This window comes from Ophidiomyces ophidiicola (genome assembly GCF_022830035.1).
Source record: "Ophidiomyces ophidiicola strain CBS 122913 chromosome Unknown scaffold_21, whole genome shotgun sequence".
NCBI classification, from domain to species: domain Eukaryota; kingdom Fungi; phylum Ascomycota; class Eurotiomycetes; order Onygenales; family Onygenaceae; genus Ophidiomyces; species Ophidiomyces ophidiicola.
In genome coordinates this window covers 87,315-110,403 of record NW_026054661.1, presented here as the reverse complement: position 1 = coordinate 110,403, position 23,089 = coordinate 87,315, and the positions used below count along the sequence as shown (strand labels likewise).

Here is a 23,089-nt window from a genome sequence, read left to right as displayed (position 1 = left end):
ATCATACATATTTCGATGTCACTATCTGAAAAATTTACAGAAACAAAAATGACGCTGTCTTAGTTAGCAACATCTTCCAATACTTCTACTATGCGAGCAAAGTCTCTCTCAACATCCACTTTACAGGTTGAAACCGCGATCCTGCATGCTGCCCGCCCTTCCCAACTCGTCCCAGATACATATATCTTCGACGCTCGGTTAATATTGCCCATTAATTTTGTATTGAGATCATCATCCCTCGCACTGAAAAGAACAATTATGAAGGTATCCTCTATTACTTTCTCTCTTGACAGACCGTTAGGCAACGTGATGTATTTTGGGTGGTCAAATAGCCATGCTGCAACCCGGCGAGCAAGCTTGATCTGCCGTTCAAGCATCGATCGGTATCCCTCTTGGCCATAGGCTAAGAGAGTAGCGTAAACAGGCAAAGCTCTGAAGCGCCTGGAGTTTTCAATACCGATGTTATTCGGAGAAACTACCGGGTCCGTCGCAACGTTGGAAGAGGCGAGATATGCAGCATTCGGGTTGCGGAAGACATCCTGGGCAATATCTGAATGACGAGAGAAAAAGAACCCGCAATCATAGGGCACATTAAGCAACTTATGTCCATCCGCAGTGATTGAATCTGCGAGTTCCAAGCCTTCACAGCCCCTTCTTATAGAATCGAACTCTGTTGATTGGTATTGACCGAAAAACATGCGGCCAAATATTCCAAATGCTCCATCAGCATGCAGCCAGGCATTATACCTGTCACATAAGTCCCGAATACATTTAAATTCCTCAATTCCACCTGTCGCAAAGCGACCGGTATTCACTTCACCGCAGGAGACTGTAACAATACTCGCTACTCCGGGTAGAGATAATTCCTTCTCGAGGCGATCTAGGTCAAATTGAAGGGGATTTCCGTCTAAAGAGACATTCTTAACACTAGAACGCCCTATACCGAGAATCCCGGCAGCTTTCCCCATTGATGAATGTGGCAAGGTAGACAGAACCTGCAAACCATTCATGTTTGTCGCACGCAAGACTTCTGCAATCCCATATTCTCCCACACTTTTACAATCCACGCCGCTCTTTTGAGCAGCTGCACGGAAGACATATTCTCTGCCGCAGGCCAGCCCAAGGATATTGCTCGCCGTGGCTCCAGACGTTACGGTGGCATGCGACCAATCCTTCCTCTCCAGGTGAAAGAGCTCCATCAGCAAACCCAATGCTCGATCTTCGACATCTGTGGCCGCAGAGTGCTCACGAATGTGAACCTGAACGTTTTGATCATATGCGGAGACAACATTGTCTGCAAACCAAGCAGCTGGGGTAACTCCTCCTGTCACGAATCCATAGTAATTTGGGCTGACGCCCCCCAGGTTCAGCCCTGGAACGATGTCTTTGAGTATGTGCTCTTTGGTATCTGCGAAACCCAGGCCCTTGAGGGGAAGCGATGCTCTGAGTGACTGCCTGCAACGCTCGAGATCTTGCTCTTCCGGGAGAACACGATCAGTTGGCTGGAAAGTGAGAGCCACCTTCGACAGCGCAACTTGGTCCTCCACAGTAGAGACCTCACACATATCCATAGCCGACATATCGTAGTGGTTTGGAGAAGTTGGAAGCCAACATGTCATGAGAATGACTCTGATGCGGTTAAAGTCGCGGCCCCGCGGGGGTCAAGTCCAGGTAAAGTTTGACGGAACAGACTTGATTTCCACTTAAGAGTTGGCTACCAAGCCCTCCGCCGCGGGTGATTAAGACGCTGGAGTCTCGGGGGGCCCTTGTCAGTCGCGTAGTTAGTTAACTACTTAGTACTCGTTCTCTAGTTAAATGGTAGTTATGCCCGTTGTTGATTGCTGGCTCCACAAGACATTTGAAAGCCCACTGGCATTCCAAAGCAAAAAGGAAAGAAAATACAAAACCAAACTGGCAAACCGAGGATACCTTCGGGTCTGAACTGATCCTTGTGCCAGAACCCACAGTGCCTGAGAGTCGCTGCTCCACAGACAAGGATGGCCATGCGGCAAACTCGAACCGCCAGCAGTCGATTCAACAACCCTTGTGGATAAACTTCACACCCGCAATTACTAGTCCCTGCTGTAACGGAACTCGTTTCTCTCGCAAGTACTCCGTACGGAGTAGTTAACGACTCCATACAATAATAAACCCCCCCTTGCCGGCTCACTGGTGTAGGTGACTGAGAAAGGCACTCGTGTCCTGGTGCGAAGATGGCTGCTGCACGGCTGATCTACAAGCGCTTGAAAGACGTGCCTGGTGCGCTTTGCCCCTCTATATGCCCTCTCCCTCACGTCTTGCCACTGCTTTGTGGCCAAGTCAAATGTTCTTTTGGGAAAGTCGACTGACTCCTTGGTAGGCAGGCTAAGGGTCGCAGAGCTTCAGTTTGAGGTTCCCGTCGACCACAGCCACCCAAATGAGGCATCTATCAGGCTATTTGCTCGCGGGGTCCAGCGGCGTTCGTCATCTGCTGAGGCCGAACCGGAGGAGCGACAGCTGCCATGGCTTGTCTACCTCCAAGGCGGGCCTGGGATGGGATGCTCGCAGCCTCAGGACATCGGCTGGGTTGGGCCTTTTCTGGATAAAGGTTACCAGGTAGGCTGCCAGCTCGGCTTGTTTGTATTCTTCTTTGAGTGGCCTAATTCCTTCGCAAGGTGCTGCTTCTTGATCAGCGAGGAACTGGCTTAAGTTCTCCCATCACAGCAGCAACCCTGGCTCTACAAGGTAATGCCATGAACCAAGCCAAGTATCTTCGACATTTTCGAGCCGACAGCATCGTCCAGGACTGTGAGGCTGTTCGTATGTGCCTGACCGCGAACTATCCGGCAACGAAGAAAAAGTGGAGCGTCCTGGGGCAAAGCTTTGGGGGTTTCTGCGCTGTTACCTACCTTTCCAAATTGTAAGTGTGGGTAAACTTCACTGGCACAGCCTTGCTTTGTCTGATTTCTTCAAAGCCCTCAAGGATTAAAGGAAGTTTTTACTACGGGCGGGCTTCCACCATTGGTTTCACATCCAGATCCAGTCCTTAATAAAACATATGGTATGTATTCACTGGCAGATATTAACGCCGCCTCACCTGATTGCCATAATAGGGAAACTTCAAGAGCGAAACGAAGCGTATTACCGAAAATTTCCCGAGGATGAGGAGAGAGTGACGGCTATTCTAACTCACCTTGAAAAAAACGACGTTAAGGTCCCCGATGGTGGGGCTCTCACCCCAGAGAGATTCCTATCATTGGGAATCTTGTTTGGGATGCGCGGTAAAGTACTCCAGATATGAACGTTTGGCATAACTACATCGATCGAATATTAATTGTTATTATATAACAACAGGAGGGCTTGACTACGTTCATGGTTCGTGCCAAAAGAATTTTACAAATTTATCATATCTAACACTTTATAGATATCGTTTTGCGATGTACCAACGACGTTGAAATGTACGACTTCTTAACGCTTCCGACCCTCTCCTTGGTCAATGGTGCAAGTAGCTTCGACAACAATATTCTTTATGCAGTCATTCACGAAGCGATTTATTGTCAGGGGTTAGTCTTGGGCCGTCGCTGCTTTGCAACGTAATCTGACCAAAATTATAATAGGGCGAAATCCAACTGGTGCGCGGATAGACTTATCAAGAACCTTTCCAACTTCCGAAGTCAGAAGCACTCTAGTGGGATATATTTCACAGGGGAGATGGTAAGGCAAATCAAGCCCTTACCAAAGATGCTGCTGTATCCACTAACAGCAGCCGCGGTATAGGTCTATGAGAATATTTTCCAGTCATCTGTAGAATTGAGCCAACTGAAAGAGGTTGCCGATATCATTGCATCGTATGACGACTGGCCAGAGCTGTATGACAAGGAGCAGCTGGCTAGAAACGAAGTTCCCGTATACTCCGCAACATATGTGGATGACATGTATGTTCATTATGATTTTGCAACCGAAACAGCAGCTGCAATAAAAAATTGCAAGCACTACATCACGAACACCATGTATCACAATGCTTTGCGGGCCAACACGGAAGAGCTTCTGAAGCAGCTGTTTGCTATGCGCGACGACACTATTGACTAGCCGTTTTCTGGGGTACTTGGAGATGTTGGATATACAAGACCAAATAAATGAAAAGTAGAAAATACCATCTTAGTCTAAGATGTCTCTGGCAACATTGATCAATCGAATTTTACGCGAATCTCGAGGGTGAAACTGCGCAATTTTAGCCTTGAGTAGAAATCGCGATGCCGCTGAATCTTCCTGAAGCTCAACATAGGATGAAGAACCCGCAACATCCAGTAGTTTGTCAATAAGCGTGTGCATTTTTGTCGCAGCAGCCTGTCTTTTGCTGGAATCTGCCGAACCATGGCCCTCAACACCACTCATTCGACTGCGCACAAGTGTATCAATTCGTTGTTGCCTGGAGTCAAGGCTTGTTTCTGCATTCTTTTTGGGTTTTCGCTCCTTCCCATGGGCGGTATATCCCACTTCTAATGTGCTATCAGAAATATCAATCTGGTCGCTAACTACAGGGCCACCTAGGTCCTCAGCAGCAAGCATTGGAGAAAGGCGGTCATCGATGAAGCGTTTGAGCGAATCCTTCAGCTCTGCTGTTGATTGCTCAAGTTTTGCTTTACGCTCTTCTTCATTGGCAATCAACTCCTTGGCGATTTGTTGAGGTTTCTTCTGCCGACCAGATTCTTGCTCTTGTTGGCGCTGCAGATTTTCTAATCTCTTCTGTAGCTCTTCCGTAATCATTCGAGCGTCGCGCAAATTCGCTTCTTCGGTCTTCAGGCGCTCACGATTGTTGACAAGGTCTTGGGCAGCGGCAGAGATACTAGACTTGAGTTCCTGGACAAGGCGGAATGTCTGCCGGAGCGTTAACAGGGTGTTGAGAGGTGAGTTCGGTGTAGGTAGTTGTGGTGTTTCATTTAGTAATGACTGATATGCATGTGTTGCCCGGTGGGTTTGTGCGAGGCGGGCAAGGGCATCTAAATTTGGCTGGGGAAGGTCGAGGGGTCGTTTTGCTCGTAACTTGAATGTCTGTTAATGCTACATCCCTAAAACACAAGTGCTTGCTTAATGTACTTCTTGTAGAATAGATTCCTGCGCCTCGGCACGATCTCGAAGCTCTTTAATGGCCTCATCTAATTGTGTATTATAATGAACAGGGTCTGGGGGTAAGGACTGTTGGTGACAATGGGACTCGAGATCCTTGCAGTTTTCTGCAAATTGCAGGATTTTAGCGGTGGGGTTTATTGATGGTTGACTCATTGCAGTATACAGGAAGGGAGGTGAGTAGTTAACTAACTGGCTTGCTCGGAAACAACTCAATAGAAGCAGCTCAGCTAGAAATGATGTAAGTACTCCGTAAACGGTTGGAATCTAGTTACATAAGTCGAGTCTAGCACGTGATAATCAGGCTATACCAAGATAGGCTAGTCAGCCCAGTCGCTAAAAAAACACGCTAGAGGCAGCCAGTTTCCACCTTCGCCTTCATTCATGTCGAGCTGTTGCTCAACTCTGCCTCTTCATCACCGGGCTTCATGCTATCGTTACCCCCTGTTTCTTCTGGCTGGTCATCACCATTCTCACTGAGTGATCGCTACTGATTTCTACGCCCGTATTTTATACTTGCAGCTCACGTGGGTTCCGGCCATTTTCATCCCCTTCCGCGACACCAGTCAGCTTCAACAAGAACTCGATATCAAGAACATAGGTACAAGATAAGCTTTGGAAAGCATTCAGGAGATATTTGCGTTTTATCACCCCTTCTGATCCCTCAATCTGCCAAACACCCTTTTTCGCAAGCGACAATCGTCGTTTCACCAGTCCGCTTTTCACCTGAGCATTCTTCGTGGCATATCAAGAAAACTCTTCATCTACTTCCCGCAACACCGTCACCCTTAGCAAGACTTTTTTTCTCCTCGCCGGTTTAGCCGTGGCAAGCATTCATTTTACTCAGCCCAACACTCCGCTCTTCCTCAGCACCAAGCACCACCTTCCTTTCCAAGTCGACCACCTGCACCAGCAAGTTTTCCTTGGGAACTCCTGGTGTACATAGACGATACAGAAAAGAATAGGAAGCAGAATTTTCAGTCAGTCCTGTCCGGGCTTTTTTTCTTCTCTCAAGCGTAGTCGCAGACTAGCAGATCCGTTACCGCACGAGCAACGCCCATCATGTCCGCTTCACCAAATTCAGCTGTTCCATCTACCAAACGTCCTCTTGAGGATCCGTCTTCGCCCTCCGGTCCGACCGATCAACCAGACGCCAAACGTCAAGCGCTAGCTAAAGTGGTTAAAGGTGATGGAGAGAAATCTGACGAAAACAACGTGAAGACGGAGGCTAGTAAGGCCGAGCCTGCTACCGAAGACGATGGCTCAGGCCAGAATAATACTAAAGATGGTCAAGGTGATTTAGTCGTTCCCGATGCCCCCCATAATGGAAAGCCCTCTCAAGGCCTTCCGTTGGAAACACAACCTATTCAATCTACAGCGTCGCACAACGAGCCAGTGCCTCAAGCTTCTGGTCAGGCTCACGGAACACAGGATGAGACCGGGTTTATCCACATTCGTGCTGTTATTTCCAGTGCTGAGGCGGCAACCTGTATTGGCAAAGGGGGAGAAAACGTTTCCCAGATCCGTCGCCTTTCGGGTGCCAAATGTACTGTTAGCGATTATACCCGCGGGGCTGTTGAAAGGATTTTAACAGTCAGCGGCCCTCAAGACGCTGTTGCAAAGGTACTTTTCTGAAGTGACTGCACAATCATATGCTGGGTCCACAGACTAACACCTTCTTTCCCTAGGCCTTCGGACTGATCATTCGCACTTTGAATAATGAACCTTTAGATGCACCCTCTACAGCTCAGTCTAAAACCTACCCCCTTCGACTTCTCATTCCCCATATCCTCATTGGTTCCATTATTGGTAAATCTGGGGTTCGCATTCGCGAAATTCAGGAACACTCTGGAGCCAGACTGAATGCCTCGGACTCTTGTCTCCCTCTATCTACTGAAAGATCCCTTGTTATTCTTGGTGTTGCTGACGCTGTACATATTGCCACCTATTACGTTGCTGCGACCTTAGTGGAGCAGCTGACAGAACGATTTGGCGGACCGGCTGCGTCTGCATACGCTACTCGTACCGGTGGACCTGCTGGTGTTGTTCCCGGCGGCATGCAGGTAGTTCCTTACGTTCCCCAGCCCGCTGGTGGACAGTATGGACATCCAGATAACTTTAAAAGACACCCGCAAGCGAATCGTGCGGTGTCCACTGGCTACGGCATGCCATACATGGCAGGACCTGGTGGCCCAAGCCCACACGCGATGCAGCAGCCAATTCATTACAATGCATCACCCCGTCAAGGTTATACTGGGGCAGGCCCGCACCAGCCTGCTCCCTATGGTGGGCCCCCCCAGCCTCCCCACGCCAGCCATGTGCCACCTGCGCAGCCAATGGGTGGTCCTGTTGCCGGGGGACCATTGACGCAGCAAATTTTCATTCCTAATGATATGGTTGGAGCTATCATTGGCAAGGGAGGCGCTAAGATCAATGAAATTCGTCATCTGAGTGGAAGCGTTATCAAGATCAATGAACCTCAGGACAACAGCAATGAACGTTTGGTGACTATCACTGGAACTCAAGAGTGTAACCAAATGGCGCTTTATATGCTTTATTCAAGACTTGGTGAGTCTAGATGAGATCCTAGGATGGTAAGATAATTACTGACTGTCTTACACAGAGAGTGAGAAGCATCGGATTTAATGCCATGGTCTGTATGAGCTTTATTTCTTCACCCCTCTGGGCCAAAATTAATTTTTTCTACCTATCAAGCAAGGTTTAGCTGATGCCGCCTGCATTGTTTGTCTTCGATCCTATGTAATTTTACTCTCCAAATCGTATTATTTTACCTTTCATACTTTTCCTCTTAAGTTTCTTTACATTACTCTCTTATATTGCTAAAAATGTGTGATGTGTCTCAGTAAATATACGCATCGCCATAGTATTGGTCGTTCTCCCCATAGAATGGAGAAGGGTTTTAGGGTATGACTCAAGTCTATTCGACTCCCGAAGTCTCCATAATTTTGTTAAGGTATACAGTTATATTGACTACAATTCTAACTCGCTTAAAGCAATAACAGCAGATAGTACCTCAGAAAAGTCAAGTAGGAGCATAACTGGTCCAACCAATGAAACATCTGAAATTCAATTAGGTAGTGTCTCTGTCCCGGGGTCCTCCGACTCGGAAGACTCGGACGACTCGGAAGACTCGGACGACTCGGAAGACTCGGAAGACTCCATCTCGGGGATCTGTCGCTCGGGAGAATCTGGCCATCTTATCTGAATGTGTCTCGGCCGCAGAAACGGGTCAGCCGGCAGCATCATTGCCTTGAGCGGCTCCATTGCATTCCTGAATTGTTCCGACTTCTCCGCCGCCCCTTGCTCAGCCCTACTCCCCCACCCCGTAAGGATGACCACCATCCGCGCCTGACGCGGCCCGGTGTCCACAGGTGCAGTATACGTCGTATCAGGCCAACGGACGGAGCCTATAGACATACCGGTAGCTGGTGCACAGCCCGTCAAGTGAAGGCACTCAGTGCGGAAGTGAAAGAGATTATCCCATAACCTGGACGTATCGGCAGAATCAAGTTCTCTAGGAAATAGGAGGAGTTTAATCTCGAGGACTGGTGCCTCTAAGAGGTTGACACTTAGTGACGGAGTGAATGTGGCGTAGTAGGGGAATACCATCGTTTCAAACTCGAGGCAACTTGTTATCAGACACATGGGGAAGCGGCGGATGTTGTCTTCCGGCCTTTCCGTCTCTTTCCACTCTTTACCGGGAGACTGTCAGCACCATAATATTCTTATCATAACAAATCAAGCAGCAATACCCACCTATAATCCAAACAATGTCATTTTCCTTTTCAAGTGTCCTGCTCCAGCAAGATTTTATATACCCAAAAAGACATCTCGCAGCACACACTACTTCTGAAAAGAGCCTCCCAGGGTCATTCGTTGGACTCTCGGGCACAACAGACTCTTTAAGCGTGAAATAAAGAATTTGGGTGACCGTGGACATATCTGTCTTTTTCCAATTCCCCTGCCCTTCGAGACAATCTTGGCGAGTACTCCGTAATATCAATTCTTCAAAGAGAAAGACTTTAGCTTAGTGGTATATGGTTGCATGCTGGCTGTATTCTGAAGATAGTAGACGGGCAAGAGGATCGCCAGTAAACCCCACTGGCGATGCTCAGCAGGCGCCTCCGTAATACGCGGCAGCAGCACTGGCGGAGATCGAAGACAGAAGCCGCGCTGCACTGACGTCATCAGAGCAAGCGGCGCTTAAAAATCGGGTCAATAGTCAACTAGTCCACTAGTTAGTTCACTACCCCCATTGGTCCGCTAAACGCAGTGCGGCTTAAAAATCCGAATCTCCAGTTGAATCTTCATCGCACCACACACCCTTTAATGGTAGTTAGTTTTTCTCAGACAATACGAATGAGGGCTGCCGTGGCACCCGCATTAGATCGAATTTGTACTGCTGTCTTCAATAAATTTTACAAGCGTGCCTCTTTATCCAGGTAGTTCATTCCTGACCTCAGGTACTAAAGCTTCCCGCTGAGGGGGCAAACTTTATTGGAAAAAGTAACTGCAGTTTGCGTGCCATGGAGCTATAGCTTCAGATAAGCTCAAGTGGTATCTTGTATTTATTGGAAAAGAAAATCTCTTATACCGTCATTATAGCACCTAAATTCTATAACGCCGAACCGATTTTTTGCTTCGAAAAAAAAATTTTCACCCGAAAACAGAATGCTCACAGAACATCTTAATTGCTCCCTGAGATCTTGTGTTTTGATATTGAGTGCACAAGCTCATGTGCAATTAGCAACTGTGATTGTTGTACTTCATTGGCTAGTCTCGACATTTGTAACTCAATCAATGGCATATTGACAAAGAGCCAGAGTTGGGGTCACAGCCGATGTAGCTCAATGCCGGAAAAACATAGTCATTTTCAGACTAAGGCATAACACGGCGGACAAAGTGCATGCAGACATTCCAAATCAACTTGGTTCAAGCTTTCAGTATAGCTAGCGATTAGAAAATGCTGACAGTCTTCAACAAGTGCATCTTACTTTCGTTTGCTATCATGTTAATCTGTATATGTGTCAAATTTCCTGTGTGCAGTACTCTTTTGAGTAGTCATATACTGCCCCAGACAGGGCATTTTCTATTTTGAGGCCGGAGTCCATTCTTCGCTTTGAGGCGGGATTAAATTGTCGGGAAGCTGGCGAAATGCCAGGGATCCTAGCAACTTTTCTGTTTGGATCAGCTTTTGTGGCTTGTAACATTCATTCATGGTGGAGGCCAGCCTGTATTCCGTACTCTGCATTTCATCTTTTTGACGAGCATTCTGTAATCATAAACACTCCATTATTCTGCAAACATAATTTGCTGCGATGCCTGTCCGCCTTGGACGCTATGGCGACCTTCCTACAATAACCTCGATCCTGGCTGCGGGGTTCCACGACGAAGAGGTGATCGGTGGCTTACTCCGCCCATACCGCGATCAATATCCACAAGATTACGTTGCTGGCTGGAGGCGTCGCTGTAGGGAGCGGTACTGGGATCTTTCCAGGGTGTTTTTAGTGAGCTTCGAGACGGAACAGGCGTCGGGCAAGGAGGTTATTACAGGGGCTGCAGAATGGCGGCGTGCAGGCTTGGGCTGGGAGAAGGTATGGGGCCTCTGGGGCTGGTGGGATCCAAGTATGTTGTTCGATACGTGAAGACCAGCGCTCAGGTCGTTGAACGCCAATTCTCGTAACCATATAGGACGTCTTATTCGACCGCTCGTTGTCTTCTTCAACGCTCTCGCTAATTTCGTGTTTCCCGACCGCACTATCGCCAGGCCTCCGCAGCTGACGCCGTCTCGCTTCAACGCCGCCATCAAGTCCTATGTTTCCCACTACTACTCCTATCCAGAATCGCGTCGGAATGCCTGGTCGCTTGTTTGTCTCGCCGTGCATCCGGAATACCAAAATCGCGGTCATGGGCGAGAACTGGCGACGTGGGGGGTTGAGCGTGCCAGAGAAGAACGCGTTATGGCGAATGTCATGGCCGCAGCGGGCAAGGAGCGGTTCTATCAGCGATGCGGGTTTACGGACTTGGTAGGATGGGCCACGGACGGCGAAGGCAATCCCTTGAAGGAGCATGGAGTACGAGGCGGTGCCATTCTGTTCACGCCGCCTGTCGAAATTCCAGACAATAGTCAGTAACTAGCCGGTGAGTTGGGGAGGAGGTTGGGTAATCGAGATTCTGTTTTCTGGTTGCGCCTTCAGAGCTTCAATCGTCATCAACAAAGCGTAGCCACCCACTCTCTCCATCTATCAACCTCGCCTTGAGCTTGCAATTGCCCTCGAGGCCCCGTGCATTAGCCGGACCATGCTGGCTTCGTTGCTGTTTGTTTCTTCCATCCCGCTTCCATTCCTTTTCTTTCTTTCCTCCCCAAACTTAATTCCTCTCGTCATCACGTATGGGCTTGGCCTCTTGACTCCCTTTCTGGTGCGACGAGCTCTCGAGCGCTGGCGTCGGGCGATACACGCTGATGGAGATCCTAAAAGTAAAGGGCTCTATAGCCTGGACCATGCTGTTCTTAATTTGTGTTTAAAATTTCCGCCAGAGAAGATGTGGATGAATATGGGATATTGGAAGGTAGGCTACATTCATCTTTTTGCGCCTTATACTTTGAACAATCCATTGCCTTTCAGGCAGGATAGAAATCTTGCTTATATTTGCCCTGTCACTTTTATTACATATAATCATCTTGTTCTTTTCTATTTACAGCCTTGCTGGACCTGCTCATCTGATTAGAATTACTTGAGCGAATCTTGATAGGATGCAACAGACCTGCCGAAAGCTTGCGAGGCGCTGGTGGATAAAATACTCCAAAGAGCAGGCCTCTTCGGAGATGCCAGTACTTCATCTTGCACACAGAATTCAAAGACGAAGAGGGTGTTGCTTGATCTTGGCTACGGGTGCGGCGAACAAACACTTTATCTAACAAGAATGGCAGCGCTTCGAGCAAGCAGTAGAGAGACAAAGACACTTTTGTTTCAGCATTACATTGGCATCACTTTGGATAGAACGCAGTATGAATTCGCCAAATCTAGGTTGAAGACATCCGAATACATAGAGCCTACTCAAACGAAGTTACAAAGTCCAAAGGCACCTCAATTATTTTGTGGCGATGCTGGAAGGCCATCCTCGTGGCCGCAGGATTTGCAGCAGGCTGTATCACTTGCTTTCGCAACAGAAAGGTCACAGGGCAGCCTTTCTCCAATAGACACTGAGCGATATGTGCTTGCACTTGACTCTGCATATCATTTCCAGCCATCGCGGCGCGAAATCCTGAACTATTCTCACTGCGTCCTTCAAGCTCACTTCATCGCTTTCGACATATTCCTCGCGCCTCCCTCATCTTCATTAAGGTCGGTCTTTAACGGCGTCCTTTTACGTCTGCTTACTCCAGCCCTGTCAGCTCCATTTTCAAATTTCATGACCATGTCCGCATATAAGCGGGAATTGCAGGAAGCAGGCTATGCAGTGGAAAATATTACGATAGAGGACATCACTGAAGACGTCTTTCCTGGGCTGGCGAGGTTTTTGGAACGAAGAGATCAAGAGCTGGCTGAATTTGGCCTAGCTGGCTTCTCTAAGTGGCGAATGTCAGGGTGGATTTTTAAATGGCTGTCCTTTGGGGATGCCCTTAAAGCAGGAATTGTAATTGCAAAATGGAAGGGAAACGCAAGCGGTTAATCATTGTGGCGTCTGCCCCACGATTGGCTCTGCAGTTTCATAAATTGTCAAAGAACTCAAAGGTCCATGTTATGAACATCAGGTGTAAATATCTGATCCCATTCGTTCTGAAAAAGGGGAATCAAAGTTAGCATACTCGGAAGTGGAAGGTAAAATGCAAGTACGCAGGTGAATTGAGTTATCAACAACTGAATCTTACTTACCCAGTCAATTTCAGGTGTTGATAATTGAGTCTCGCCAGCCGCCGGCGAAAATATATATCCTCCCACGGATGGAGCAGCTCCTGCACTTGCCAATCCCGTGTTTGAGAGAAACCAGAGGCCATTGTTTCCTGCATCTTCGAGACCAGCAATGCTCCTGTTCTCCTGGATAGGCTGGGGTTCTTGTAGAAATGAGGCCGGCTGCCCGTAGCTGGGGGACAGAAAAGTAGGCGGAGCAAGTTGAGATACGGGCGCGGGGGGGGCTGTATATTGAAACGTATTCGCCTGTTGAGGGAGGTACGACTGCTGTACGCCCTTTGGAGAATTGAATTGGGTCTGAAACTGCTGATCATTAGGTATGGAGTCAGTGGGTAGGTTATGTGAGTATGATATCGATGTACCCCGGGCTTCGCTTATGGGGGCCAGAGGGGATCTTGTGGGGGCGCTTTGGGTTCTTCGAGTCAACGAGGCCGTGTAACTATCAACATCTAGTGGAATTGGCGGCAAGACCTTTGAGTTAGACATGCTCTTCGGTATTATCAATCTCCTTGCTTCTCGGTACTCCATCATTCCGTTGCGTACGGTTCGAAGGATAAATCGGGCTTTAGCATCTCGATGCTGTAATACATCTAGACGGTCGACATTCCTTGCCAAGTCGGGCGCTGTAGCATCCAACTCAAAAGCGTAGTCCAGACATTCCCAAATATGATCCGCTTCCTTTCGCTCAGGGTGAGTCCAAATCTCAAAAAGAAGAAGGAGGGCAATATGGTAGTTATTAAAGGCACCATGGTACCAGGCCCAAGGACGCAATTCAGCGGAGCTCTCTAGTGCGATTGAAGCGTCAAGGATTTGCATGCCGTTTGTGATTACAATTTGGGCCAGGCGATCGGGAATACGAACAGCAACAGTGTTGAGGTACCGGTGTAACAAAGATATGTAGGCGCGGCGTGTCAGAATTGACAACATATATTTTGCAACCTGTTGTATTGGCTGTGGATTCGGTACAAGAATAAGGGGGCCGTATTTTGCAATGGTCGCTTTTCGGAAAGCTTCGATTTTCGCTAGGACCTGGGTTAAACTAACTTGCTTCTTCTCCAACCGGATCCTGTCTACAAGAATAAGTCGGCGTAGCTCACAGCATTCAAATCGAATTCTTGTAAGTGTCATATCTGTCCATCTGGGCATACCCGAGATTGAGGTAGGATCCGTCGTAGCCAATTCGGCGTCATCCATATTGACGGGAAATTTCGTTGAAAAGTCTTCCCGACGAATTGATGGTCGGGGTCCTTGCATCTCACTGGTTTGAAGGTCGAGAAAACAAATATGATACCAGATCATGCGCCGTACATGAGACTCGACAGGCCCATGGCCATACTCTTCGGGGTCCCGATGGAAGCCCATACACTCCGCGAGTCTAATAGCGGCGCCAACTAGGGTTGAATGGGAGCGAGAAATCTCATCACGGCACATTGGGATCTACAACTACCAGATCAGCAAACTCTCACATAGTTTGAGATTTGATGGTGGAGACATACGATATACATAACCAATGCCTGCAAGGTCTGCGTTTTCGTCGTTCTTAGAAAGTTGGCCTTCGCTAGAGCCATCTCTGTAGCCCCTTGGAAATTTTGAATTATCTGTTTTTGGGGAACCCTGAAAATGGCTTGAAGAGTGTCTTCCGCCATGCTAATTACTGCACTAAAGAGGGTCGAGAAGAAAAGTGCTTGAAGGGAATACGGTGGCTCGATGCCCTGTGAAACGTTTGCCCAAAAATCGCTATACTGCTTTTCAAACGTCGGGCGATGGACAATTTTTGCGACTGGATGTACTGCCTCCCAGTACTGCCGTAACAGCCTATCTGCAGCCACCTGTGTGGGCAAAAATTCCATAAGTGTATATTGCGAAGCACCACCAAAACATAAGTCGGAACTTGGTGCCGCATACGAAGGACTGGGACGAAAGTGTGGATTTTCCGCTATAGATGACCACCTCCGTGACTGCTCGAAGCTGACAGCAGAGGCTGGTGTGCTTGTTTTCGGTGGATCGGACACATGTAACATGTCCAATGCCGCAGAGAGCTATATTAGTTTGGTGAACGTTGTCAGCACACGTAGAGCACAACATATAACTCTGGAACCCAGAGCCTATAGATAACAAACCAGGGATCGATAGAATCTACCTCATCAGCAATCCTTGGTCTGAAGAAACCTCCAATTCGATCTGTCATTCTCATCTTCCCAAATTTAAAGCCCAAATCAAACACGTTATCATCTCCTTCATCCTCGTAAGCTGCATCCTGCACAGCGAGAGGCGTAGGTTCAAGATTCTTCTCGTCGTCTGGAACAGGAAGCTGGCTCTCCTCTTTTACCACTGTATCGACGATTCCCCCGGAGTTCACAGCAGAATTTTCAGTCTCAAGGCGGCTCTCGCTTGTATCCTCCTGCTTTATGATATTTCCATGGGGAGTAACTGCATCTTGTTCTAGAGCGCGCTCCAGAGACCCGATTCTGTCTTTGATCTCTGTGAATTTCATGCGCGATGCTGGGTCGGTAGCAGGGGCCAAAAACAAACAATTACGATTAGACTTGTAGCAACTCGAACAAGGATGCATCCGATCACATTTCAGCTTTCGTCGCCTGCACTCTAGGCAAGAAGTTATCATTCGATTACGACGACGGATCCTGGCGGGGGATGACGATGAGTTCGCGGGCGGTTTGGTTTCACTGGGAGACTGGTTTTCGGAGCCTGTGCCGCTGCCAGATCTACTGCTGCTGCTGCTGACGCTTGAGGTACCAATGTGCGAAGGTATGGCCGTGGGAACGGTGTGGGAGCTTGGGGTCCATCTTGTCGGAAAGAGAGGCAACGGTTGATCGACTGTGGGCGTGCTTGCAATTCCTCCAGCCAACTGCTGGGATGGCAGGCTACCAGAGCTTGAGGGATCCATGGAATAGTATGGGCCTGCGCTTCGAGGTGTTCGATGCGTAGCTCTTGAGCGTTTTATGAGACAAGACAAGGCGGGTTGCAGAAGGCGGCTGCGAGCGCTGTCTCCATGGTTGAGGGGCGTTGCTCAGACGACTGCGCATGTCAGCTTCTTTCTGAAGCACTACGCTTCGTATGACGCTCGACGGCTGCGGCTGGCAGGCATGAGAGGTCGAGGGGCGAACAGCTGCGTCTGCGCCACCGCTAACTAGTAAGCTGAGCATAAATGCACAAGCTGCGGCTAGCAAAAGCTACCAGCGACCGCCCGCTGCTTATTTCCCCAGCTCGGAGCCGGAGCAACGGATTCCTCCGTGTTTCTTCCGGCCTGCCTCACATGAAAGCACATGGAACCGGCGGTTGTTGGGATAGTTCTCCAAGATCCCGTCCAGAGTTACATTTGTGGCCGATCAGGCAATTAACTAGTTAACTAACCAACTTATTACTAGTTGCCTTCCCATGGACTCACCTTAAATCAACGCTTTCATGCCGTCGATGGCACTCTGGACATTATCCGGCCTTACAGCATAAACATGGAACAAAAATCTCCCGATGACGGCTATGCGGATTTTGTTATCGTTGGCGCTGGGATATCTGGCATCAACTTCGCCTATCGAATTCAGTCATCGTGTCCGTCACTTTCGTATATGATCTTGGAAGCCCGTGATGCGATAGGGGGCACCTGGGACCTATTCAAATACCCTGGCATCCGGTCGGATTCTGATCTATACACCTTTGGATTCTCCTGGTATCCGTGGACCGAGGATCGTGCGATTGCAGATGCTGAGAGCATCAGGCGGTATCTGGCAAAGGCTACCAACAGCGCACAGATTAATCCCCATATTCGTTTCAAACACAAAGTTCTCTCCGCAAGTTGGAGGGACGAGGACGCTCTATGGAAGTTGAGGGTAGAGAATGGAGGTGAGGTAAAGGTCAGTAGCATTTATATATATACACATCCTCTTTCTCCTAACACCCGGCGGCTAATGATATCCAGCGTATGCAATGTCGATATCTAATTTTCGGCACCGGATACTACGACTATGAGCATGCTCTTCCTGCTGAAATCCCTCAGATTGACTGTTTCAAAGGGACTGTAGTACACCCGCAGTTCTGGCCAGAGGACCTAGATTACTCGGGAAAAAATATCGTGATTATAGGGTCTGGTGCTACAGCTGTTACTCTGCTTCCGAGCCTTTCCCAAACAGCGTCCCATGTCACCATGCTGCAGCGCAGTCCCACCTACATTTTTTCCATGATAAATCGAACCCCGCCACTTTTGAAACGCCTATTACCTAGTTTTCTACTTTTTTCATTCTTACGATCTTTTTCTCTGGCCATAATGATACTGTCATTTGAACTCTGTCGTTTATTTCCTCGTCTTTCACGGCACCTCATTAAATTAGCGACACAGCAGAAGCTACCGCCTAATATCCCGCATGACCCCCATTTCAACCCGCGATATAGTCCATGGGAACAGCGTCTCTGTGTTGCTCCTGATGATGACTTTTTCGAAAGTCTTCGATCAGGGAAAGGACATGTTGCTACCGGAAATATTAAGGGGTTTACTGAAAATAGTATTGTTTTGGATACCGGGGAGACTCTTGATAATGTTGATATTGTTGTTACCGCTACCGGGCTCAAGCTCTTGTTTGGAGGCAATATACAGATCGAAGTGAATGGTCAAAAGCTCGACCCATCGCAAAAATTCGTATGGCGAGGCTGTATGATACAAGATGTGCCAAACTCCTGCTTCGTGATGGGCTACACGAGTGCGTCCTGGACGTTGGGCGCAGACTCAACTGCTATACTGTTTTGCCGACTTGTTCAGAATATGCAGAAGACCGGCAGGCTAACGGTTAGGCCGTGCGGAGATGTGTCAATGAAAACTGTGCCACTGCTGAATCTCAATAGTACCTATATTAAAAAGGCATCAGAAGGGTTGCCAAAAGCTGGTGATAAAGGCCCATGGAAACCAAGGCGCAGCTATTATATAGATTACTGGGTTTCACGCTGGGCAGGATTGAAGGATGGGTTGACATTTTCGTGAGTATTTTGTGATCATACTGGGATATCATCCTTCTGGGGGTTACTCAAGATTTTTGATGTAATGTTTTGCTTTGTTTCGCTGTATATGGCGCATTTTGGGACCTGATAGGACTGATTTCCCCTACTTCATTCCATTTTGACATAGGAGGCGAGTTGTATAGTCCGGAATTAAATATCGTTTAAGTAAAATTTTTTATAAACTGGAACACGTTGACTCGTGACATTCAAACTATGCTAGCGACAAACATCCTACTTCCTACTGATGCATTTCAAATCAAAAACTATCCAGACTTCGTAATTTCGATTTCCGGCCGCGAAGTGCTGTTCTCAAATAGCTTACCGCCTCTGTGCGTCGTTGGGCGTTGGCCTTCCACTTTTCTAGAGCTTGGGGCGATATAAGCTCCACAGGGTTGCTTGGGCTCTGTGACATACTCTGGGATAGTATGCTTGATCTAAATTTCGAAGTACGACCCGACTCGGGAGTGTGGTAGGAGGTACGAACGCCATCGAGAGGAGTTCGAGAATTGGGTGTCAACGGTGGTCGGGATGCTCTCTTGACAGGGGTTGAGAATGGGGATCCATCCCTGCTTCTAGGAGGCATAGAGCCTGAGACGTCAATTCCTAATTTTCGCATCTGAGCTTCTAGGGCATCAATATCCCCGCTCTTCTTCTCGGCCATGTTTGTCATGGTGTTGATAGTAGACATGACCGCATCAACGGTAGGCCGGCCTGTGTGTTTCCGGTTCTTCCCTGCTATTCCATCTGTCGGCTTGCAGCAGTCGGCAATCCGTGCTCTTAATATTGATATATCTTTCTCAAGATCTGCAAGTTTGCTCTGGACATCCATTGACAATTTTCGTAAGTCTTGCTGCAGTGCAGATTGTTCTGCTGACAACGGCGCTGAGGCTATAGCGGCGGCATCCGAGTACGAATCCAAAGTCTGTCGCATGTTGGCGCATTGACTTCGAAGCCTCAAAAGATCTCCACCAAATAACTCATGGCATTTTTCAAGTTTTTCCTGAACGCCTCTCGCCTTGCCTTCTTCGAGGCGCTGGCCAAGAGCTGCAACACCTTCCTGCAATTTATCAACTTCCGAAAGGAGCAATTTTTCTTCAGAAATTTCAGCATACTTTTCACTTCGCAGCGTCCTAAGCCATGATGTAGAGTCAAAATTTCTGGTTGACTGTTGGAATAGCATAAATGCAGATAGGGAGCGTGCATTGATACCAAGAGTGCCTATCATGGCATTGATATCACGGTAGAGCCTTTCAATCTGACCTGGAATTCCAGGTTTTAGACTTTCACCAGTAAAATCCTGGTGAGGCAAGAAAGGGTCAAGGGTTGGGGCTGGGGAAAGCGGCCGCGCTAGATCTCTTCGCAGTTGCTCGTCTTCATCTTCAGCAAGCGCTTGGGTTTCAGCAACTAGCTTCTCAGTTTCGCGTTGAGCTTGTTCCCTGGAAGCCGAATCTAAAAAGTCTTCGGGTACGGGGATTACTTGGTTAGGAAGAGCAGAGCTTTCTAAAGCAGCCCTACGGCGAGATAGTGCATGCCCGGGTATAGGAGCGCTAGTTGACCTCAAGGGTTCAGGGGTAGAAAGCATTCCCACCGGATGATTGCGTACGGGACTGGGGGATCTCGGGTTGAGTCGGGGGCGACCCTTGGGCATTTTCGGAGGAGCAAATATTGGAGCTTCTGCGATTTCGCCAAATAATGATTTTGGGGCTAGAATTGTAGGCTCCGGCTGCGAGAACTTAGTAAATCGTTCCTCAGTTGGGCTTTGATCGGGACCAAAAGAGCTTTCAGGAGAAAACTTGACATCCGTTGGGCTGCTTTCGTGTGTGATTTCCTCTCCACTGTCTTCGAAATCCTCGTCTTTCTCGATTTCAGCTTCCTCTGGTAGAGCTGGTGGGGGTTCAGGAGGACTGTGGTGTTCTGTTTGGGGCGCCAACACTTTTGTATGGAGGAAGTCTGGAGGTAGGGGAGCATCTTCAGGCGAATCTTGCGAGTTACTGGATGAGGAGGCGGAGGTATCGCCAGGCCCGTACGCATCTCTACTCGTCGGCTCGGGGGGAAGTGGTGGTTCTGGAATGCTAGACAACGGCGACTGTTTAACGTCATTTGAAATCTCACCCTTTAAAACCGGACTAGTAACGTTTTCTTTTAGCGAAGTCTCAGCTGGTTTCGATTCAGTGACTATGGCTGACTTGGGCGGCGACAGGGTGGCCTCTTTGAATGGTGTTGTTGCTGATATTGGTGGGGCCTGTGGAGATTGTCCAAACAACCCCTTTGATGGTACGCCAAAGGGCGATTCTTTAGATGCCATAGGCTTAGTTTCGGTAATACTCGTAAAAGGAGAGGAAAATGATGATGGTTCCGATACTGCTTCAGCGATCGCATTGTTACCACCAAGGTCAAGTGACTTTGCGACAGATCCAAAAGATAGAGTTGACGGCTCTGGTTTATCTTCATCCATAGCTCCGGATGGGTCGGCTTTAAAAGTTGAGCCGAGAACAAAGCCATCAGAAAAGGGTTGAGTCGTAGGTAGCTGAACGGATGTATCTGAGCTTGGCGCACCAAATACGGGCTTTCCAGCATTTGCAAAAGGATTGTCGCTCGCTGGTTTTGAAAATGGGCTCTGCGTAGGAGTGTGAGATGTAATTGTGCCACCAAATCCACCAGTTGACGCAAACGAACTGAAACCTCCACCACCAAATGAGCTCGTTGCCTGCGCGGGCCCCTCGCCGAAGAGGGATTTACCGCTACCTAAGCTCGACTGTCCAAAAACTGGACCTTGCTGACCGGGTACGCTCGCAGTCCCAAACGCAATGTTTCCACCCATAGGAGTCGTAGAGCCAAAAGCAGGTCGAGAAGCCCCCAGTACCGAAGGAGAGCCAAATGCTGGGGTCCGATTAGCCCCAAGGGGTGTAGTACTACCGAACGCTGGTGATGTGGGCTTTCCAAAAGATGGCTGACCAAAACTCGACTGCCCAAACGATGGTTGTCCAAAAGCCGGTTTGGGGGTTTCAGGTACGGCAACTGTACGTTGCTGGGGTACTGTTTGCGACTTCGGAAGGATCGAAAGACCGCGGTACGGTTTCTGTTGCCTGATCGATTCCGAATACACAAACCACCAGGAGGATAGTACACCGTCATTGTTAAGTATTAGAATGGCGGGTAGTGGAGTTGTGGACTCCTTGAGATCCTCTCCAGGAATAGGGGAAGGAACATTATCCTTGCTTGATAAATCTATGGCTAGGCCAAGAGGAGATGTGTCAGACATATCTTCCGTCATAGGCAACTCTGCTCTTCGAGAGTCTTCAGACATTGTTGTAACGGTAAAAAGATCGGTAATTTGGTCAGCAGGGTAATTATCAGCTAGCGGCCTGCTTGATCTCGTAAGAAGCCCTACATCAGTCGATGCGGTTGATGACACGACCAGAACTTCCTTTAAGCTGGGTTCAAAGTCTCTCAAGCGACCCGTAAACTGAAATGAGGGATAACGCTCCAGACCAAAAGGTGAGCAAATCTCGGGTAGCTGTCGAAATTCGTACTGATCAGGTGGATGCCGCGTTACAATGTAGTAAGACGACGCCATGTTTCCATCGGTAGGCGTATAGACGATGAAGAATAGGTGATTTTCAAGCCAAGTAAGTGAAGAAACTAGAACCATGATATTAATATAGCACATAGGCAAGGGAGACTTTATACGAACCATGTTGATTGTTTCCTAGGTTTGGGGGCTTTGGAATTTCTGCCATTGTTTCACCTTTGGGGGTCATTTGGGAGATATTTCCATCTACAAGGCCAGCGACCAATTGCTTGCCTTTGGTACTCCAAGATACGGAACTGACAGCCGTCTTTAATACCGGCCCACTAGGTCCCATCTCCAGTTGATTGGTCTGGATATTTGCAACTAAAAGTTCACCATTCACTGTTATAGCGGCAAAAAGATCGGATACCACTGGATTTGGGGCTAATGCGCGAAGTGACTCCCCTCTTAAACTAATCGTCGCCCTTGGCTGTGTGTTGTTTTGTAAAAGAGCGGATACATCGTATACTGCCAGTCCATCGCCGCTTTGCGCCGCCACCACAAGTGCGTTTTCGTCTGCTGAAAATGCGACATGAGAGATCTTCCCGGGAAGAGGTATCTGCAGTTCTGGCTGGAAAGGTCGAATATTACTATCACTGGTCGTGTCCGCGAAGAATGCTTTCCTGACAGAATCAGTGCTCGCGATAACGATGCCTTCCGGTCCAGCAGCAGCCAGTAGCGACTTTGTCGATGCAACACTCAGCAGGGACGAAGTGGGAGGGGGTAAGGCATCGGTAGGCCATGGAGAGGGCAGAAGCCGAATTTTAGAGTCGCCGTTGAGTGAAAGAAAGCCAACCTCCTATAAACCGTACCGTTAGATAGAAATCCACGATTTAAGGTAAAATAACGTCAGGTACATACCTGCGTCTGTATCTCTTGCAGCTCGGATCCCAGTTGCACCTTTCCAGCAACCCCCATGGAGAGCTGGGACGCGCCCCCAAGCGAGAACGCCATCTTCAGAGACTCGTAGTCTGCTGAAAGAGACCGGGGTTTCAAAGTTAGAAGAGACCCTGTCCTCCTTGCATTGATATTAATCGAATCGCGTGGGAAGGCGTTAGAAACAGGGCGATGCTGGATCGAACGAGGACTCCTGCGAAATAATTGAAAGGTAGGGCCAAAAATCTTGACTTGCGTTTAGCGCTCAGTGGCAGCCGCAGGGCATAGGCCGATTGAAGAGCGATATGGTGACTTATAATCAATTGTAGCCTTGGGTTATCGGAGGCGTCTATCCTGCAGAGGCGCGTTGTGGACTGTAGTTCTTGAAGAACAAAAGCATCACGGTTGTTGTGAATCGTTGATGTTCTCTGAGGCAGGCCGCTGATTGGTGGGCGCGCAGCTCGTCTCAGGCAGCTCTCCAAGCTTCGTCACTTCATCACCAACACCCAACGCTGTAATCAACCTCACGCTCAGGCGGATCTGCTACAGTTCTGCGGTTCTTCTCCCTTACTTGTCGCCGTATCTTATCTCTGCTGCT

At 48.5% G+C, this 23,089-nt stretch overlaps 10 protein-coding genes across 10 annotated transcripts; 5 read left to right on the top strand and 5 right to left on the bottom strand.

The window, feature by feature from the left end:
• Nucleotides 1-59: 59 nt before the first annotated feature.
• Nucleotides 60-1,580, bottom strand: LOZ57_004793 (uncharacterized protein; the record flags this gene model as incomplete). Its single annotated transcript, XM_049253833.1, has 1 exon — nt 60-1,580. The coding sequence occupies one exon, from the start codon at nt 1,578-1,580 to the stop codon at nt 60-62; it is 1,521 nt and encodes a 506-aa protein (XP_049107145.1).
• Nucleotides 1,581-2,213: 633 nt separating this feature from the next.
• On the top strand, nt 2,214-4,068 carry LOZ57_004792 (uncharacterized protein; the record flags this gene model as incomplete). The annotated part of the gene is made up of 9 exons (XM_049253832.1): nt 2,214-2,259; nt 2,360-2,595; nt 2,655-2,899; nt 2,955-3,040; nt 3,093-3,260; nt 3,334-3,354; nt 3,404-3,542; nt 3,597-3,693; nt 3,757-4,068. The coding sequence occupies 9 exons, from the start codon at nt 2,214-2,216 to the stop codon at nt 4,066-4,068; spliced, it is 1,350 nt and encodes a 449-aa protein (XP_049107144.1).
• A 69-nt stretch (nt 4,069-4,137) lies between these two features.
• On the bottom strand, nt 4,138-5,262 carry LOZ57_004791 (uncharacterized protein; the record flags this gene model as incomplete). The annotated part of the gene is made up of 2 exons (XM_049253831.1): nt 4,138-5,022; nt 5,077-5,262. The coding sequence occupies 2 exons, from the start codon at nt 5,260-5,262 to the stop codon at nt 4,138-4,140; spliced, it is 1,071 nt and encodes a 356-aa protein (XP_049107143.1).
• A 906-nt stretch (nt 5,263-6,168) lies between these two features.
• PBP2 (PAB1 binding protein) lies at nt 6,169-7,688 on the top strand (the record flags this gene model as incomplete). Its single annotated transcript, XM_049253830.1, has 2 exons — nt 6,169-6,729; nt 6,795-7,688. 2 exons carry the CDS (start codon nt 6,169-6,171, stop codon nt 7,686-7,688), a joined length of 1,455 nt encoding a protein of 484 aa, XP_049107142.1.
• Nucleotides 7,689-8,193: 505 nt separating this feature from the next.
• Nucleotides 8,194-9,067, bottom strand: LOZ57_004789 (uncharacterized protein; the record flags this gene model as incomplete). The annotated part of the gene is made up of 2 exons (XM_049253829.1): nt 8,194-8,819; nt 8,884-9,067. 2 exons carry the CDS (start codon nt 9,065-9,067, stop codon nt 8,194-8,196), a joined length of 810 nt encoding a protein of 269 aa, XP_049107141.1.
• A 1,378-nt stretch (nt 9,068-10,445) lies between these two features.
• On the top strand, nt 10,446-11,261 carry LOZ57_004788 (uncharacterized protein; the record flags this gene model as incomplete). Its single annotated transcript, XM_049253828.1, has 2 exons — nt 10,446-10,752; nt 10,819-11,261. The coding sequence occupies 2 exons, from the start codon at nt 10,446-10,448 to the stop codon at nt 11,259-11,261; spliced, it is 750 nt and encodes a 249-aa protein (XP_049107140.1).
• A 692-nt stretch (nt 11,262-11,953) lies between these two features.
• LOZ57_004787 (uncharacterized protein) lies at nt 11,954-12,801 on the top strand (the record flags this gene model as incomplete). Its single annotated transcript, XM_049253827.1, has 2 exons — nt 11,954-11,959; nt 11,980-12,801. 2 exons carry the CDS (start codon nt 11,954-11,956, stop codon nt 12,799-12,801), a joined length of 828 nt encoding a protein of 275 aa, XP_049107139.1.
• A 56-nt stretch (nt 12,802-12,857) lies between these two features.
• On the bottom strand, nt 12,858-15,534 carry LOZ57_004786 (uncharacterized protein; the record flags this gene model as incomplete). The annotated part of the gene is made up of 4 exons (XM_049253826.1): nt 12,858-12,908; nt 13,005-14,477; nt 14,537-15,079; nt 15,181-15,534. 4 exons carry the CDS (start codon nt 15,532-15,534, stop codon nt 12,858-12,860), a joined length of 2,421 nt encoding a protein of 806 aa, XP_049107138.1.
• A 976-nt stretch (nt 15,535-16,510) lies between these two features.
• Nucleotides 16,511-18,027, top strand: LOZ57_004785 (uncharacterized protein; the record flags this gene model as incomplete). Its single annotated transcript, XM_049253825.1, has 2 exons — nt 16,511-16,909; nt 16,975-18,027. The coding sequence occupies 2 exons, from the start codon at nt 16,511-16,513 to the stop codon at nt 18,025-18,027; spliced, it is 1,452 nt and encodes a 483-aa protein (XP_049107137.1).
• Nucleotides 18,028-18,300: 273 nt separating this feature from the next.
• Nucleotides 18,301-22,569, bottom strand: LOZ57_004784 (uncharacterized protein; the record flags this gene model as incomplete). The annotated part of the gene is made up of 3 exons (XM_049253824.1): nt 18,301-21,686; nt 21,739-22,414; nt 22,477-22,569. 3 exons carry the CDS (start codon nt 22,567-22,569, stop codon nt 18,301-18,303), a joined length of 4,155 nt encoding a protein of 1,384 aa, XP_049107136.1.
• Between the last annotated feature and the right edge of the window lie 520 nt (nt 22,570-23,089).